This window comes from Mytilinidion resinicola, assembly GCF_010093595.1.
Source record: "Mytilinidion resinicola strain CBS 304.34 unplaced genomic scaffold BDZ99scaffold_10, whole genome shotgun sequence".
In the NCBI taxonomy this organism is placed as follows: domain Eukaryota; kingdom Fungi; phylum Ascomycota; class Dothideomycetes; order Mytilinidiales; family Mytilinidiaceae; genus Mytilinidion; species Mytilinidion resinicola.
The window spans coordinates 951,743-969,334 of record NW_022985446.1 but is presented as its reverse complement, the minus strand read 5'-3'; the positions used below and the strand labels follow the sequence as shown (position 1 = coordinate 969,334).

At 51.9% G+C, this 17,592-nt stretch overlaps 5 protein-coding genes across 5 annotated transcripts; 3 read left to right on the top strand and 2 right to left on the bottom strand.

Moving 5' to 3' along the window:
• Positions 1-2,061: 2,061 nt before the first annotated feature.
• On the bottom strand, positions 2,062-2,888 carry BDZ99DRAFT_388906 (uncharacterized protein; the record flags this gene model as incomplete). Its single annotated transcript, XM_033715603.1, has 2 exons — positions 2,062-2,431; positions 2,479-2,888. The coding sequence occupies 2 exons, from the start codon at positions 2,886-2,888 to the stop codon at positions 2,062-2,064; spliced, it is 780 nt and encodes a 259-aa protein (XP_033576534.1).
• Positions 2,889-3,277: 389 nt separating this feature from the next.
• BDZ99DRAFT_463357 (uncharacterized protein) lies at positions 3,278-4,160 on the top strand. The gene is made up of 2 exons (XM_033720063.1): positions 3,278-3,617; positions 3,670-4,160. The coding sequence occupies exons 1-2, from the start codon at positions 3,542-3,544 to the stop codon at positions 3,954-3,956; spliced, it is 363 nt and encodes a 120-aa protein (XP_033576533.1). The 5' UTR covers positions 3,278-3,541; the 3' UTR covers positions 3,957-4,160.
• Positions 4,161-5,519: 1,359 nt separating this feature from the next.
• On the top strand, positions 5,520-7,333 carry BDZ99DRAFT_31446 (uncharacterized protein). The gene has a single exon (XM_033714286.1). The coding sequence runs from the start codon at positions 5,648-5,650 to the stop codon at positions 7,268-7,270; it is 1,623 nt and encodes a 540-aa protein (XP_033576532.1). The 5' UTR covers positions 5,520-5,647; the 3' UTR covers positions 7,271-7,333.
• A 3,542-nt stretch (positions 7,334-10,875) lies between these two features.
• Positions 10,876-13,089, bottom strand: BDZ99DRAFT_571362 (uncharacterized protein; the record flags this gene model as incomplete). The annotated part of the gene is made up of 1 exon (XM_033728083.1): positions 10,876-13,089. One exon carries the CDS (start codon positions 13,087-13,089, stop codon positions 10,876-10,878), a length of 2,214 nt encoding a protein of 737 aa, XP_033576531.1.
• A 1,540-nt stretch (positions 13,090-14,629) lies between these two features.
• On the top strand, positions 14,630-15,052 carry BDZ99DRAFT_520913 (uncharacterized protein; the record flags this gene model as incomplete). The annotated part of the gene is made up of 1 exon (XM_033725577.1): positions 14,630-15,052. One exon carries the CDS (start codon positions 14,630-14,632, stop codon positions 15,050-15,052), a length of 423 nt encoding a protein of 140 aa, XP_033576530.1.
• Between the last annotated feature and the right edge of the window lie 2,540 nt (positions 15,053-17,592).

Genomic DNA, 17,592 nt, shown 5'->3' with positions numbered 1-17,592 from the left:
TCTTCACCAAAAGTTGGAGGACTTAACCCAACGTCAGGCATTCTCATGAAAAGTGCCGCTATAGATACTCACTAAGGTCGAAGAATATCCAACAAGATCCATATTCAAATTCTCGTGGTTCCAATGCTTGTGAACCGTGCAGGAGTTGGTCCTTTCCGAAGACGCCACCATTGTCTCAGGCCATGTCGAAGATCAATGGATTCCATTAGCAAACGTTCGTAAGGCTGTGCACTAGCTGGCTGAACATAGGAAAAATGACGGAACTTGGAACCCGGTCTTCACCATGGTGTTGTATCCATACGAATTTCTCTGGCGCTACTTCTTCCTTTCACGACATACAGAAAAGGACTACGTAAACCATATACTCACTATAATGACGACCATTCACAGCTAGAGTCACGAGCAAGCGTCTAAATTGAGAGATAAGGCATTGGCTATGTATGGTATGTTGAAGGTCCTAAGCTTCGGCGTCCCGGATCCCGACTTTCTTTGTCGCTCAACGAGGTTTACACGCAGCTATCGCGAGCGATTCTGGTATACACGAGAAGTCCATGTAGCTTGTAATTCGCTCTTGTTACTGATGATCGCATGTTGAAAGTACGACTTGAAAGTAAGGATATACCATCCCAGGCCTTCCCCAGAAATAGACGAAAACCCCTGGAGTAAGTAGCCTCTCGACCGATCGATCAATCGTGTCATCTACCCACGAAACAGCTGATACCGACAAAGAAAGTCCTCAATATGGAAAGGGGATCAGCTTCTGATAGCTCATCTAGTCTAGAGAAGGAAATCATGTTTAAGGAGATGTCCAAATTCCATCGGTGAATGCACAACAAGTTGGCAAAATAACAATAAGAAGGCAAAAAGAAGAATACCACGCTCCCTTGCGACTCGATCACCCGCGACCTACGTGTAGTCGGTGATTACAGCCAGCTGCGGTTACACTACGGTCAGAAGCATTACAGTTCGAGCCACTCGGCCACATGATACTCCTCTCAAATCTGATGCCTGGAAGACGGACGAACGAGTATTTAATCCATCATATCCACCACTTAAGCACTTTACAGTCTCTACGTCTGCTTAATACTCGATTCCTCAGGGGCATAAAAAGTCAACCCTCTCATTTCACCCACTCCTTTTGCATCAGCTATATGATCAACCTAAATTATCGCCGCACATCTACACTTATCTCGACCACGATATTCCTTATACTGGAACTCTCATTTCTCGTACAGGGAAAAGATTTTGGGCAATCATCCATAGACTGAATTAGTTACGTAACTGCATTACTTCCCGAACAGATTAAAGCTCTTGCAGATTTGCCGCATTCACCGTATAAACAAGCGATGTCATCGCCCCCGCTGCTAACGTTGATGAGCCGATGGTACTTCGCCACCGCGGGTCGAACTACGCGTATATCGGCAATGTGTTCCTCCCTAGAGTTATGGAACAGGAGGCAGGATTTATCTTTTCTGCACGACATCACGTTGGGAAAGACAATTTTCAGAAATGGATCATTTGTTCAATATATCAGTGATGTTGCATCCCCGGGGATCGTTTCTCCGATACCTAGGCCCCTACATCCAGGTTACGGAGAATGCATATCCTATCTCTCGGTTTTCTAACCGGGATTTTCAACCTTTAACGCCTCCCGATAGCTACAATGCGAAACGATAAGCGTCTGTTCGTGGCTACGCCAATCATGCCGTCAAAGTCCGCATCGAGGTCGTCAATAAGGAATTGCACCCTTTCTCCGGCGTCACCTTTACATCAGAGGGAGTGATATTATTGACTTCTAAGCCCTTACTGTAGTGCCTCAATAGAAATTTGTCTGCTGTTGCTACTAGGACTTCGATACATATCAGATCCTCTGCCCGAGACGGAGGTCGGCCATGTTGAACCACTGGTAAACTCATTAGGTCACCTCAAAAGGCAGTGGCTAGAACTGACACCACAGCATTTTCCATAGTCTTCAAGTATTCATTGCCTCTAGAATTACCGTTGTTTAACCCGGGGTATCATACCAGAACTCCGACGCCTCCCAGGATATCAGTTCTCAACCTACGCAGCTGCGGCAGGTGGTTGCAAGTTCGCAAAAGGCCTCGCTTGGTACTTGACTCGGGTGTCCAGAACCAGACGATCAGGGGCGTCCAACTCTACACAGCCCTTCATAAGGTTCTTGAAGGCCTTTAGTTCCTCCACACCGAGATCGATCAGCGCTGGACTGCCATTATCGACTACCCGAATCGAGGCTTGCAGTATGTAGGTCCCGCTTGGATCCAGAGGTGTGAGGGAGTCAAACGTCGGCAAGGAGGGTTTCGGGGATTGCTCTGCAGATCGCGGGCCCGGTTCAGTGAGGACCTGGTGGAGTAGAATGAGAATGTTCTTGTGGACGTATCGGTGGCCGTCCATGTAGTGCTCGGAAACAAAGCTGGGAGATGTTAGAATGTGCTATACAGCTTGGAAGGATACACCAACTTGTTCCCAAAGGCAGCCATGTACGCGTGAGGGTCCCCTTCCACAAAGTCAGTGCCCGAAACCATGCGAACGGTGACGCCTCTGTCGCCCGTATCGGGGACGTCGTTGAACTGGTGCGTCCACGGCGCTTGTGACTTCTGCTCTTTAAAGTCGTCCTCGGTCAGCGTCTGCACCATGTGTGTGAAGTAGAGGTCCCTCGCGGCGGTCTGCTTGGCCTGCTTCTGCACAATGCCCTGGCTGGCACCGCGCCGGATGTTGGAGCCGGGCTCGTCGGGCTCGCGCTGCGGCTTGTAGACAACATGGCGCTCCAGGACGCGCTGCGGCTGCATGGCGGCGACGCCGGCGAGGATTTTCAGGACCTGCTCATGACGCGCGCGGGGCACCAGGCCGAACAGCAGCAGCTCATGCATCGGTCGCGTCTGACGCGGGGTGGTGAAGGGTGAGGTTTGGATCTCGAACGGGCCGGTGGCAGGGGAGAGCGGCGGCGTGGAGCGTGTGGGAGCTGCCTGGCTGTCAGCGATAAGGAAAACCGGCGCGATGCAGTGGCTGATTCAGGCCATTGGCCGCGGTGAATGCTTTTCCAGGGCTTGGCTGCAGCGCAGCGTGGAGCGCCGGGAGACGTGGGCAGGGCGGGCACCGAAAGGGCGTGCAAAACAGCAAAAAGGCCCGCGGAGAGCGCAAAATCTGCCGCGATGCCGTGCGGGGGTGCAGCAATTCTGCGCGAGACTCACCCCAGAATGATGCCACTAAGCGTGTGCGGGTGCGGGCGCAAGGCTGCGAGCGATGTCGTGCTGCTGTTGTCTCGGAAATAGCGTCGGGAAAGCGCGACGACGGTCGTGCTTGGGAATCTCCATCTTTGCGACATCGCCCTACTGTCTGCATTTGAACCTCCATCCGCCCACTTTCGCTGCTCCATTCACCCATTGACTCCCCGCACGCTCTCTGCTCACCACCCATTATATCCTGCGGAGCTGCTGCTGCCTAGAGTGCTACTCATCCTACATCCTACATCCTACATCCTACATCCTACCATTCCAAGCATCCCGCCCAACAGATCGTCACCATGAATGCCACCAAGCAGCTCCTCCAGCACCGCCAGCCCATGATCCGGTTCTTGGGCAAGCGGCATACGCCTACATGTGAGCATACGACTACAGCTACAGCTCTAAGTCCCCTTCTAATTGAGCCCAGCCATCGACCACACGCCTCACGCGCATCCCGCCTCCCCGACACATTCTCTCCCCGAGTCCTTCGCTTCGTATCGTCAGAAGGCTCAACAACACGGCCCGCTGAACCAGCAGAACCACATTTCCATCGGCGCAATCGGAGGCAAGCCGGGTGCTTCTCTAGGCCCAGTGGAGGCCGGCAAGGGCATATTTTTCGACCGATCGGAGCTCCCCGCGCGGTTCCAGCGGACGCCGTGGACACAGGCCGAGATTGACGCCATCGAGTCTGGCGGAGCAAGCATGCACGCATGAAGAAGATGAAAGAATGCAAGCATCACACACTCACCGTGGCGAACGCTGTACATACTTTGGACGAGGCCTCGGGATGACATGAAGGATTGGGATTGGCGGCGACATCTAGCGCCTCACATTAATGGCGCTTTCATATTCATATGCATGGGAAAAGCAGAAATGGGATGCGATCTTGATATACCCTTTTAGAATGCTGTCGCGATGGCGAGTCCCCGGGTCCATCTCAATTCACTCAAAGAAGTCTCTCATCTAGTTCAGATATCATGACCAAAAAAATCAAAGTATTCAAACTTTTAGCACTACGTTCTACAGCGAAATCAGCCCTTACAATCTTGTTCCGCTTCTGTCTAGTCTTATCACGCTCTTTTGGTTCTAGCTGACGTTGGTCTAGCAGGTACTCAAGTAATGTATATTTCGCCCTTCACCCGATACGCATCACCACTAGCACATGCTCCCCCCGCACTTTTCCTTCCGTCCGTTAAAAGTACGTGTACTCTCCCGACTTACTGGACCATGCATCTCCTTAGAATCGTCTGATGTCACAAGCCGAGGCGCTCACCTTTCCAAGATTCATTCCGCTCACAATCACATGTAAGCTTCAATACGCGAGAGACCCGCGGAGCTTCCTGCCTCGTGTATGCGCTTTGGCAACCAATCATTCCCATGCACATGCTTGTTAATCCGCAGGGATCCAATAAATCCATACTCAGGTTGTAGAGGTCGAACAACGATACGTCTTCGTCATAAGACTTGCACATACCCCCGTGATCTTAGTGGTCACCGTAGAGCTTCAAGCCTTTCCCCTTCCTATCAACTTCCTCTATGCCAAATCGATTTCCATCTTGCGTCTTCGGACGTCCAAGTCCGCGTGATTCAGATATGCGAGTGCGACTCGGTAGTTGGCCGCTGTTGTATGTCGTCTTCTCGCTCATTTCATCTATTTTGAACCTGTGCTAATCGCGGACGGGTGTTTTTAACCAGGTAACTTCTGAAGTTTCATCTCATTCAAAATTTTCAAAATTTGTTAAAGTAGCCTTCACAGTAGGAAGCAATGATACGCATGCTATATCTACTACGACCAGCAAGCTCACAGTTCGTATGGCCGTTCTCGTAGACGGGGAGATGCCGCTCCCTGGGGTAAGCCAGCAAGTTCTGACGTCAGTCAATACGATGGCCTTCTCTCATGCTCAGGTTTTTGACGATGCATTGAAGCGCCCCTGCTGGCGGCAAGAAAGCGTACTCAAGTCTATCTCCAAGGGACCGTACTATCATCTCATTTGTCTACTATAGCAGCAACTGAGAGGTGCGCCAAAGGTGATGGGGCTGTAAACTGACCGAGCCACTTCAAACGAGGTGATCAGAGGAAGTTGGACAAACAAGGTGTTTAGTACTGACTGTTGTGAGTGACAGCGAACTCTTAAGGACCGATATGACATCGAGTCGTACGCCGATATGCCTACTACAGTGCTTCGATGTAGAGATCCGTACACTCCTTTACCTTTGCAGGAGGAGCTTCATAGTATTTTCAGCATTCCAAATAGGAGAGAAGTTCGGCATTTTAAATAGTTAGTAAACTCGCAAGGCTATCCTAGATAGTGTTCACAGGTGTGCGCATAATGTGAGTGTAACAGTTGGTTTCTGTTAGTACGTTGGAACCCTATAGACACTGGCAGGAATGTGTACGGATATCTATGGCAAGGCACTGTTATTCGTCGATTCATGCTGGCACGTGCCATTTTCTCTCTCTTTCCCTCTCCCTCACTTCTTACACAGTACTAGATATGTACACACTCTATTACTGCTGCTTGTGGTGTCTTGGGCTGCTTTATAGACCTGGACAAGATCAACCTCAATCACTTTGCACGATTTCTGAACTCGCTAGGGCATCTGAGACCGTGGTAGACTGGCCCTCGTCGTTGCTTCAACTCTACTTCATCGCTGCCGCCATCCTCCCATCTCTACTCCTCTTGCTGTTCGTCGTTACCATAGACCTTGTCGCTCTTCCTGCCCTCGTCGCTCCTACCGCGCTCGTCGTGGCTCCTCGTCTCGACACTCCCGTCTCTCTTTACTCTCAACTGCCTCACCTGGACCGTCTCCTCTACATCCAACTCTTCGCAGCGCTCAACCGCCATCAGCAATTACTCGCTTTCATCACTCATCCATCGCTTCTCATCACGCTACAAACTACCATCGCTCATCACTACCCGGTCATACCTCGAAGCCATCGTCCAGCTAGCCTCTTTCAGCATTCACGCCTCCAGCAACGAGTCGGCCTTATTTCATTCACTACGAAGCTCGAACCGGCACAGAGGCCATCCACATATCTCCATCAGTTTGCCAAAGTCGAGAGGTGGTTTGACGCGATGGCAGAGCGATACAGGGCCTGGACGGATGCAGAGGACGCCATCATTTTGAAGTCTAACAGAACCGCCATGAGCTTTGAAGAACTAGTAGAGGAGCTTATGACAGTGGCGGAGCTCAGAGACTTTGATGAAATCCTAGACCGACAAGAGGAACTAAGACGACAGTCGAGGCACGCTGGCCCAGGATCGCAAACGACTCCATCATTGCCCGCAACGCAGCAGCCCGGCATATCCGTGCAGTCTGTCTATTTTAATCCGGAACAGTACAATCTGGGAGTCATACCGCCACTATTCCCGGCAACTTATATCCCTTATACTCCGAAACGACACGACCCGGGAGGCATACTGCAACCATCCCCACTAGGTTATGTCCGTTATGATTCGGAACGACCCAACCGGCGAGGCATACTGCAATCATCCCCAGCAGCTTATGTCTGTTATTATTCGGACCGACCCCCAGTAGCTATTGTCCATCTTGAACGACACAACCTGGGAGGCATATTGCAAGGAAACCCGCCACCGGTCGAGTCAGATGCTGGATTACGCTCGGAACCGTCTGCATCACTGGGCAGGCCGAAGACATTTAAAGCGCAGGCCAATCAAGGCGAGCCGCAATGGCATGATTCGGCAGCCGCAGCCAGCCAGCGACGGCCCATGGTACGGTCTGAACTATTGCGCTCGGCCACAATGTATCCTGATACTAGGTCTTCGAACGGGTACTGGGCACTTTCCGAGGTAGCGAAAATTATCAAGGGGGGAGACGAAAAGAAAGACTGGAGGGAGATATGGGACACATATTTCAAGTACGATAATCTCGGAGACCGAACCCCTCAAGCACTGGAAAGGAAAGTACGATTGATAAGAAACCTCCCACTCGCTGAGCAGCAAAAGATACGCGACGACTTGGTGTTCAATGGGGTTATGGTGGATAGAACAGCTAGTAACAACTAGGCAGGTCTGCCTCAGCGCGGCGACGATTTTTGGTCGCTACTATGAGGGATTTCTAAGTCCGCTTTGTTTTCAAGAGAGACAAGGGAGGGGAGACTACGCATTTCTTGTTAGCACCAGACTCCAAATTCATACACGTTTCGAGTTTGAGACCTTTGTACTCTTGGCTGCCGCTGTCCGAAGGCTTCGACTCATTTCCCCAGACAAAGAGCACATGCATAAATACATTCTGACCGACCCAAAATCTCGCTGACGCACCTCGGACGATGTCAGTCCTATCTGACGAAAGGCTGGGTGCATAGCGCGGAACTCTACTTCTGGCTGATCACATAATAATTACTTATTAAAGGTGTCTTTTAAGGGGCCTGCCTAGAGACTACCTAAACCGTATCCGCACTACACCTAACCACATGTCCCGTGCGCTAACTATGGTTGATGTAAGGGGTCTTTAGGAGAGCATCCGGCCGAGCTTAGATATTCCTTACAGGTGAGATGCATCTATATCAGAGAGCATATATGGCAGAGGGCTTGGATTGGAATGGCCGACGTCCACCATTGCTCCCTGATAATTTTTCAGGAAGGCGAGAGTTGCGGCAAGCAGTCCCATGACGACGAGGATCAAGACAATAAGAACCCAGTGTCATGGCCGCCTTCTCAAACGGCCTTTCGGATGGTCAGAGTCTGGAAGTCCGATTGCGGCTTCTTGATCGATTGCAATTAGTTGCCCCCCTTTTCCCGTGCACGCCGCTCTCCATCAACCCCTTTATAGCCTCGTATAAAATGCAGGCAATAGCGGCCTCATCACGCCAAAAATTGTCAGACTTGCCACGATATGGACTTGAAGGAGTCGGAAGAAAATAAATGCGTCGTTCCGGGAAGCCTCACTTCTTCTGAAGAAATAGGTTGCGGCGAGCTGACGATGCTCCAGTTCCTTAGCCGTGGTGTAAGAATAGCTTTCGCTTTCGGATCGTTTGTCCACCAAAGAGGATAAATACACCTAGTTTCACTACTTAGTTGGGAGAATCTCAGCGATTAAGGATATTATGATTTTAACTTTCTGGCTACGCACGCTCTATGGTAAGAGCGCCGATTTTTGGCATACCTTTTTGTATTGGAAAGGTTGTCTTCTAGATCAAGCTAAGAGTGATTAACGTGATCGGCCATCCGCCGGGTGCTGGAGGTGTATTCCCCTGTTGTTGGAAACTATACACATACCTTATGTTTCTAGAATAGCGTAGGTTAATCAGACCCCTCCGTTTCAAGAAAATATCTCACCTAGCTCGTCGTGGCTGGAACGCATGGAGCCTTGAGGCCGGAAGAGGTATTCTCGTTTTGCATCATGCCATTCAGATATTGGAGCAAGATCAAGGATAAGATCGTCGCAACACACGCAGCTGTGTGGGGCATCAGAGCCTAGATGATACGTTCTAGCCGCTCCAGGAATTTGGGTCGACATTGTGAGACTCACGGCAAAGTTGGAGCGGAGGATTGCATAGCCTAAGACCGGGATCGGCTTCTTCGCAGTCAGATCACTTGCGGGATGATGCCGTCAAAAGGACCCGCGGTTCCAGTAAGCAAGTTGATGTTGCGAATGATTAGGTTGCCTGGACTTCTGACGGCTTGTAGGGCGGGTCAGGCTTTGTCGAGATGGCGTCTGTACAGAGGATCAATCGCTTGCACCAGACGCTCACCTCTGCTAAGTGAGTCCCCGACGGCATCTCTGTCTGAGGTCGGTTGGACGTCTGATTCATTCTAAATGAACTTCGAGCCTCCAGTTGGTACTCGGGTACTCCCACATCAACTTCTACTTCACTCTTCTAAACCATGCTCCTTGAATCACCCAACTCCGAAGCCATATCAACTCCCCGCATCGATCACCACGCTTTGCTCACCATCACTAAACTCTTGGACTCCCGATGAATTGCAATTGCCCACCATCCCAAAGCAGCACCACCACCGTAGTCGCCTACCGCAGCACTACTCTCTACCCCGTCGAGATGAGTACCACAAACCGTCCAGAGTCGTCCAAAGACCCCCCCTCACCACCCCATCTCCCCTAAACACCACACACCAACCCACAGTCCCAAGCGCCAGAACTGCGGACCTGGAGGTTTCCAGGCCCCGAAGCCCAGCTACGGCTATATAGCGTACGTAGCGCGGCTGTAGTGTACATAATGTACCGCGCCATCAACCAAGATCGATCGGGACGGATCTCAACTCGACCAAGGCTTCAGTCGAATCGAGACCTGGCCAGCTACTTAGTCAGAAACTGTGGGATGGAGGGCTTGAAATGTCAAGCCACTCCAAGCTCGTATGTGGTGCACACCACCACCAGCCTAACTACGCACGCATGCCGTCACGATCACCGCCGCCAGCGTCCCTCATCTCGATCCACTCCTCCATGGGAAAATGGTCATGGGAATTAGACAGAATCGCGTCGCGATGGCTTGTGGTGTGGTTTCGTAGTCCAATCACGATAGCAGGGTGAGATCTCTCTTATTTCAGCTATGCGCTTTTTGCTTTGATTGGTGTTGTACTACATATTATTTCTATTTCAAACCGGCGTCGCTTTTCCTCTCTCGTGTCTCTGGGGGTATCGCTCCGTTACTAGTGGTACACCTGTACTGTAAACAGCTCCAAATCGTCCCAACTTATTGCTTCATGAAAACATCCTGCCATGAAAGGCGGCCCTCAAAAAAATTGACAATTGGAGGAATTATTGCGTAGTAATAGTCGCAGTGCGTAATGAAAAGGTGTGCATGTGGTGTACAAAGGCTAGAAAACGAAAAAGCGTGCAGACGTAGTACAAGTCATCAAAGATGTGTGCAATTTTTCCCGATATTTTTTCGTCACTGCTCTTTTACGTGGAATACAGGTGTTTTACAGCAGGGTGTGGACAATAAGAAGTGGTTCGACCTGAGGCCATCACATATTTTCCCAGAAGCAATTTATAGGCAAGAAATTTACAATAACTCTTGTAGATGGAGGAATATGACAGTATTAAAAAAGATATCTCATGACAAAAAGAAAAGAAATTATAGAGCCTAAGAAAAAACCACGAGCTATAGACCCGTTTTGCGAACCCTTTCTATTCGTAAGATCTTGCTCAATCGTACCCTTCGTACTCTTTCATTTGGTCGTTTCCAAGTCTTCGTGAATAATATTCGGCCCACCCCGCTGAAACGCTAGAACAGAAATTCCACAATGAGAGGAAAGAAAAAATAATCCCGAACTTGCGGACGGGTATGGACGGCGCTCCTGAAAACTCCATAAGGACAGCGGGCACTCGCGGACGCCAGTTTCAAAGCTGTTCGGCCAGCGAAAGCGATGTGAATGCAGAGACGCAAAGACAAGGATAGGGAACTCGATCGTGCCCGAGACCAACGAGAATTTTGGAACGCCGGGATGCGAAAATTTGTTGAAAGATCCAGCGCTCGGCGCGGTCGGCGTTCCCGACGGGTCTCGGCGGGAACCGTTTTGCGACATGCTTGGCACGCGACACTTCCGCGGGTGTGTAATCGGAACGACGTGCGGCCCAGATCCAGATCGCTGTCGCAATAGTAGTCGCACAGTCTGACAGGTACCATCTAGAAGCGCCCACAAGAGGCTCAGTCATGGTTGCCGCCGCGCCGGCGATGCTTGCCGGGGAAGTCGACCTCTGGATGCACGACGCGCATGTGCCGCGTCAGCGCATCGTTGCGGCTGAACGTCTTCTCCTCCACGCAGAGTGCGCAACGGACCTTTTGCTTGCGGATGTTGTGGATGGTGTCCTCGTGGCGCGTGAGGTCGTACGGCCGCGAGAAAATGGTGTTGCACGGCTTGCCGGTGGTGGGGTTGATGCGCTCGCACTTGTGTGGCCCCGCTTGCGAGTTCCGCTCCAGGAGCGCCGCTGATGTCATGCCACTGCCGACTGCCGATGTTGTCGACGTCGTCACGACCGGGTTCTGGCGATGCCCTTCGCGCTTGTGCTTCTGAAGTTTCTGCGGAGTTTCGAAGCGAAGCGTGCAGCCATGGTAGGTGCATGTGTACGTGCCACTGTCGGCAGCAGAAGACGTCGGTTTTGGGAAGTGATCGCTGGCGGTGCTGCCCGTTTCGGGCCCGGCCTCACTGGCACTCGACTCCATCGACGTGAGATGCGCCGGGAACTCCGGGGTCTCGGACGGAGCAGCCATGTTGGTTGCCGGTCGGTATTGTTGAGAGTGGAAGGGCAGCCCGTGCATGTTGCCAGCAATGGCCGGTGGCACGTAGGTGAAGTTCGTTTGCGGCGGTGCTGGTCCTGAGCTCGTAAAGTTATGTGGCGAGAAGCGTGGCGCGGCCCAGTTCTGTCGGCGGTAGCTGTCCTCTGACGTGTTGTACTGTGGTTGGGCAGCCATGCTTGGATATTGGTCGGCGGCGTGGTACTGGTTGTCGTAGTCGTTGGCACCGCTGTCTGGGAATAGAGGCACCTTGGAGTCCTCGTCTTCGTGGAAGTCGAGCAGCGCGTCTTTTGGTGATATTGTCGTCGGCTGAGCGTCGGGGATGTTCTTGTTCATACTCCTCTTAAGCGCATGCGCATCGGCTTCAGCTTTTGCCACCTCGCGTTGGTGCGCAGCAGTGCCGACCCTCGTGTGAGGAGAGCTGAAACTGCTGCTCGGTGCAGCGTAAGGTGACCCGTGACGGAAGGGTGAGACGCCTCTTGATGCTGACGATGCTGGCGATTGTGACCGTGCGTTCTGTGCGGCCTGGAGTCTTTCGTTGACGACGTTGCGATATGGCGACAGCAACGACGGGTTCGCGTTGGTCTGCAGTGCCGACTGTTGCATCTGAGCGGTGAGCGGCGGGTTGTATATCTCGCTCATGCTCATGTCGGATAGCTGGTCGAACTTGGGGACGTTGTGTCTCATATCTGAATCATCATCGAAGAGTAAGTAATCGTCAAACCAGGACTCGACTTTGCCGGGAATAGTCATACCAGTGGGGGGGACCTTGAACTTGTCCTCGAAATCTTCGCCATGCGCGGTGTGAGGAGTCGCGGGCGAGTCCTGTCCATAGCTTGACACCGAATGCCTGCCTGAATGCCCGAACCCTGGAACTTCGTCGTCTGGGTTATGTTGATCCATGAGTGCCTGCTTCATCGACATGTGGGCGCCCATTGTGGAGTCCATGCTTGGGCCTTGAGAGTAACTGCCAAAGTTCGTGTTAAGGAAGTGGTCTTGTGTTGGAGTGTGCGAAGGAGTTGGGAGATGGTTCGAGAACCGACTCGATTCGTCAGCGCCGAAGGCTGAGTCAATCTTTTGGTTTGACGAAGCTGAAGGCGAATTCTCGGAGTTGGCGACGTACGGGTAGCTGGTCGCGTGGCCTGCGGTGTGGTACTGCGATCCGTTTGATCCTATCGACGAGGACGACGTTGCGCGTTGGTGCTGGCGGTGCGCTCTTTGTGCTGGAGTCTGGAGAGAGTGTGTCGTATCGATCTGCCCATTGCTTTCGTACGAGTTCCAGTTCTGGAGCGACTGGACGTTGTTGGAGGGCAGCATGGACTGCGAGTACGCCGGCAGCTGCGGAACAGGTGTCGACTGCTGGATCCTGATCGCAGGGTTGGCGAAATCGAAAGTACCCGTCATGTACTGGTTGGAATCGGCGTTGGGTGACGACTCGATGGTGTCTTCCGTCTGGAACGGTTGCAGCGACTCGAGGTAACTGTGGAGGAGAGACTCGTCGATGGTGTGCGACGGTGCGGTGTTGTCGTAGTATAGCGATGCCTGCGAAGGGGGTGGAGACGGGAGGGAGTTGGCGGTAGTATATGGCTGGTGAATGTGTTGACGTCGAGGATGTAGGGCTAGCATTGTGGAGACGGAAGAGGAAGTCAGGGCGGGTGGCGAAAGACTTATATGGGGGGTAGCGAATGACTCGGGTGGGGTTGCGGGATACGTAAGGAAGAAAAATCAGGATGAGGTGATGGTGTGAATGGTCGGTGGAAGGCCGTGGAATCCGAGCTTAGCCGTGCCGGAGATACGAGTGCAGCGGCGCGATAGTCTGAGCCGGCCCGAGTGATGAGGAATTGTTCAGCGAGTGTGTGCGTGTTTTTCGGGGCGCGTGGGTAATGGAGCGGCGGACAAAGCACTGTGAAAGAAAGCGTCAAATGCTTATGTAGGAATTCGCAGTTGCGTCATGAGAGCCGGGGTTGCGCTTCTAGCCGATCTTCGCTCTTCTAGAAAGCCTCCTCATGCAGCTAGCGACACCTGCAGGAGGGGCTGTGCACAAGCCCTGAGCCGATTCCTCTCCCTTGTGCAGCTCTCGCGGTCGGCTGCGATCCGACGCTTTGGGTTATGCCTCGCCGGTACAAGATTTGCGACCACGAAAATAGGTGCCGCGAAACCACCACTGCGCTCCGCTTCGCGACTCCCGGTCTTGGCGCATTCGGCTCCTATCCAGCCGGCCTACTCTCCAACCGGACGACACGATCGCCTCGGTTGGAGATGGATGATGAGGCCACTTTGCTCCCACTGGAGCCCAGCCACAGGTCAGCTGCCCGCTGTGGCGCGTGACATGGAGCCGCTGCTCGCTTCTCGCTTCGCCGAGGAATAGCAGATCGATCCTCTCTCCACTCAGCTGGGACGGTGTGGGACGCGTACTCATGCATTCAATAGGGGAGCCATCGTGGGCGACTCTCCGCAGCTGAGAACGGCAAGTCGGGATGCATCGCGGATATCGGCTAATCGCTATCAGAAGCCTCAGATACACCACCACGCCGCAGAAACACTGGCTGCGATGTTCGACCAGTGTCCTTCTCTCTCCAAGCCATCTCCATGGCGGTGAGCTGCATCCCACGTCGCGGGCTGCCTGAGAATGCCAGGCTCACGCGAGTCGGACAGCCGTACGAGCCGTATCGCTCTCTCAATCCACCAAGTCCATCCGCGACCAGTCGCACATCTATCACCACCGATAGCACGGAGCGTCCGCCGTCACCGCCGTGCTGTAACGGCCAGCATCGCAGGAGGTGGAAAACAGCGCATGCTGGAGCCTATGTTGCAGCCGCACTGTCAAACAAACGTGGCACGCGGGAATTAAGCTCGTGGAGCACGCCCTCGACAGGCTAAAGCGATCGAGTTCGGCAGGAACACCCCTACGAATCTATGAGATCGGCGGCTGGCTTACGGGAACGAGCGAAGAGTGTCGCCCGGGGCCGGGGGAGGCTGTGTGAAAAACGCACAGCGATGCTTTGGGCACCCATAGGGCTACCGATCATCTTTGAACTGCTGTTCCGGGCCAAGCCCCGCTTTCCCTGCATTTCGATGGCACCTGAAGAGTTTTCTGGCCCGGTCTCGGCACTTCCAAGTGCGACGCTGCGAGCCTCCAGTCACATCGGCACCAGCCACACTTGCTATGGCCATGAGCCACAGGAGCCACGAGTGTGCCGCGCTCGAGCCAGACGCCTGCCCCGGAGCAGGCTCTTCCGTCGCAATCGGGATCGGAGTGCTCCGACCGTCTCTCCCGAGGCCTCCTCTCGCGCCTCCTGTCTGCTTCGTTGGCGATGCAGATGCCAAGGACAAGACTCTCGATGACGTCGCATTCGTGGAAGAACCGAATACCACCCCGGGGTATCGCCAACGGTGGTTTTTCTATTTTTGCTTATATTGGCTATCGGCACATCGGTTCCCTGTTTTCTTTGGCAGTCGTTATCGAAAACCTGTGGAGGTGGCGACTCCGCCTACAATGTTGGGCCATGATCACCGTAATGGGTGTCAGGGGGTGGAGGACTTCCAAGTTCCGCTCGCCATCCGCTCGCCAACGGGCACCATCGCCTAGCAAAACGTAGCGCGCCCGTCACTGCCAGCTGGATGGGGCAAATTCCGCAAATCACTGCAACACCATCAAATCAGCATCGCTGGTTCGCGGATCATCAGGGCGGCCGTCATCACTGGCGCGGCCAGGAACCGAGCAGCCATACTTCTCTCGTTCTATTTTCATTCATACCCTGCTTTATGGCTAGATAAACTCGCATGAGTCCGCCGGCTATTGAGAGTGGCGTGGCAAACATCCTATCTACCACTCCAGATTCCCGAGTCGCGATAGAGTATTGGATGCGGAGTACTAGCACCTACTTCTATCTCTAAAAATAGAAAAAGGGGGAATCTACAGGTTCACGAGTTCCATGCTGGATCGGATTTCGTATCTCCTATGCGGCGGATTAGTTACGCTCGTAAAGCGAGACATCGGCCGAACGAAGCACTCGTATAGCTGACAAACTCAGCGGCAGCTACTGTATGCCGAAGTCGGGCGGTCTTAGCTCGGCCACGAACGTGCCCGATTATTATACAACCCGCGGTTTGCTTCACGCCGTTTTCCCATTTGGGAAAGTAAACTAGATGCCGACTGCTCCGCAGTATTCAGAGGTTCAACCAAACTAACTTGACATTGAGAATGACAACATGATCAAGAATCATGGTGCTGCGACATTATCAGCTGAGATAATATCTCGGTAGGGAGCGCATGGATCTGTCTGTTCAGCCGCGTGAGGCTGATTACTCGTGCATACAGCATCAGAATTCCATACTGATGCATAGGTCCAGATTGCATTATCAAACGCTGAGGCAGCGTCCCATGGTACAATTCCATTTAGGCACGTGACACTGCAGCATATTGACTGTAAGCCACGACGATTTTGAAATACATATTTCAATTCTTTTGCGCAATTCTAAATTGGTATTTCAATATAGCGGTGAGTGCGAATTTCAGCATTTGGTGGTGAGTTCGTCGCTTTCTTCATCGTTGACAATTCTTGGTCAGTTAGGATGTCAGCGACATCGCTTAATGCCTGAAAAAGACACTCAGCTACTTGTACTTGGCTCTCAGGTTTCTTTATCAGCCTAGAGAGGACAAGAGATCGGTTTTCACTCGCTTCGAAGCCGTCACCAAAATCTTACATTTTCCGATTGGCTGGCTCTATTAGACTCACTCAGCAGCTTTATTATTTCTGTTCTTTCATTTCATCTCTTCGGCCGTAAGAGTTATTGAACGCATGATTTTTCACATTTCCCGATTGGCTAGCTCTCTTAGTCTCACTTTTCAGCTCTATTCTTTCTACTATACTTTCATTTCATACTCTCTTCGGCCGTAAATTAGATTGCATGTCTGGATGATCTAATTTTGATCGTTAAAAATCATCAAAAAATGATAGTTTTTTCTCTAAGATGTGGTAAAGTCCCTCTGGGTAGATTCGAAACACCGCTCCCTGTGCACCATTAGAGGGACAGGGCTCTTGGAGTGCCTGCACAATCTACGTTCTTCATCTGAAATTAGTCCTAGGCACACATTCTTATCGAGCACAGTGGAGACGTAGGGCTCTCACTGGGCGCGCCAACTTTCATCTGTCCTTCCATTGAAGGCTCCCATCTCACGTTGAATAGAAGAGAACTCCGTGAGTAATGATCCATACATCAGCGAGTGCTTGGTGTGTTTAACGTCAGTACAACGTTTCGTCATAGATACCCGTACACCTTTCTATGGCTGCTCATGGTGCCTCGTGGTAATTTCAGAGTTCCCGACTAGACAGAACGACTGGCCTTTTGAAAACCGAAAATCCTGAAAGATCTCCCCAGACAGCAATGTTAGAGTGTACACATATTCGGCGTGTAACTCCTCGTCCGAAATTTCTTTTAATTGGTTGAATTGACGGAACCGTTGGCTGGATCTTTGGCTTCAATCATTCTACAAGACATCTAGCGATGCTCTGCACACCTCTGATGATGATGATGATGATGATGATGATGATGGATTTGTGGTATCATGGAGTCCATAGTTCTGCGAAATATCAGAGGATGGGGCTCGGAGCCCCCGTTGATGAATAGATAAATTGGATAGTGTGCTGTAAGAAAAGTTGACGAAGTAGGCGAGAGAAACCCTTCCACAGAACCAAGAGATTGGTCGGCCTAATCCATAATAGCTCTACTGTGGCTGATTTTATTCTCTTCTAGAGGAGTTCTCGTCACTAATTCGGTAGTCGCACTAATATATCGTTCTATGCGGGACGAACAGATCGCTAGGCAAACACATATGCCAGTAGCCCTATTCGTCACGCGGGGCATTGAAAAGGTGGCACACTAATTCTAGAATAAGCTGTCTCGTGTGTACACCTACCTACCACTGTATAGGTTGCTTCAATATATTTTTAGGGATCTAAAGAAGATAGATGCTCTTCGCCTTAGGCTATGTGGAAATTTGTTGAAGCACTCCATGCAGTGGCACAGATGTACACGCGGGCAGAGTACTTGATGAGTGTGCCACATTTTTCGTGTGTAGCGTGTTCGTGAAGTGAATTGTCGTCTTCGTACTTCTATATCAGGGTA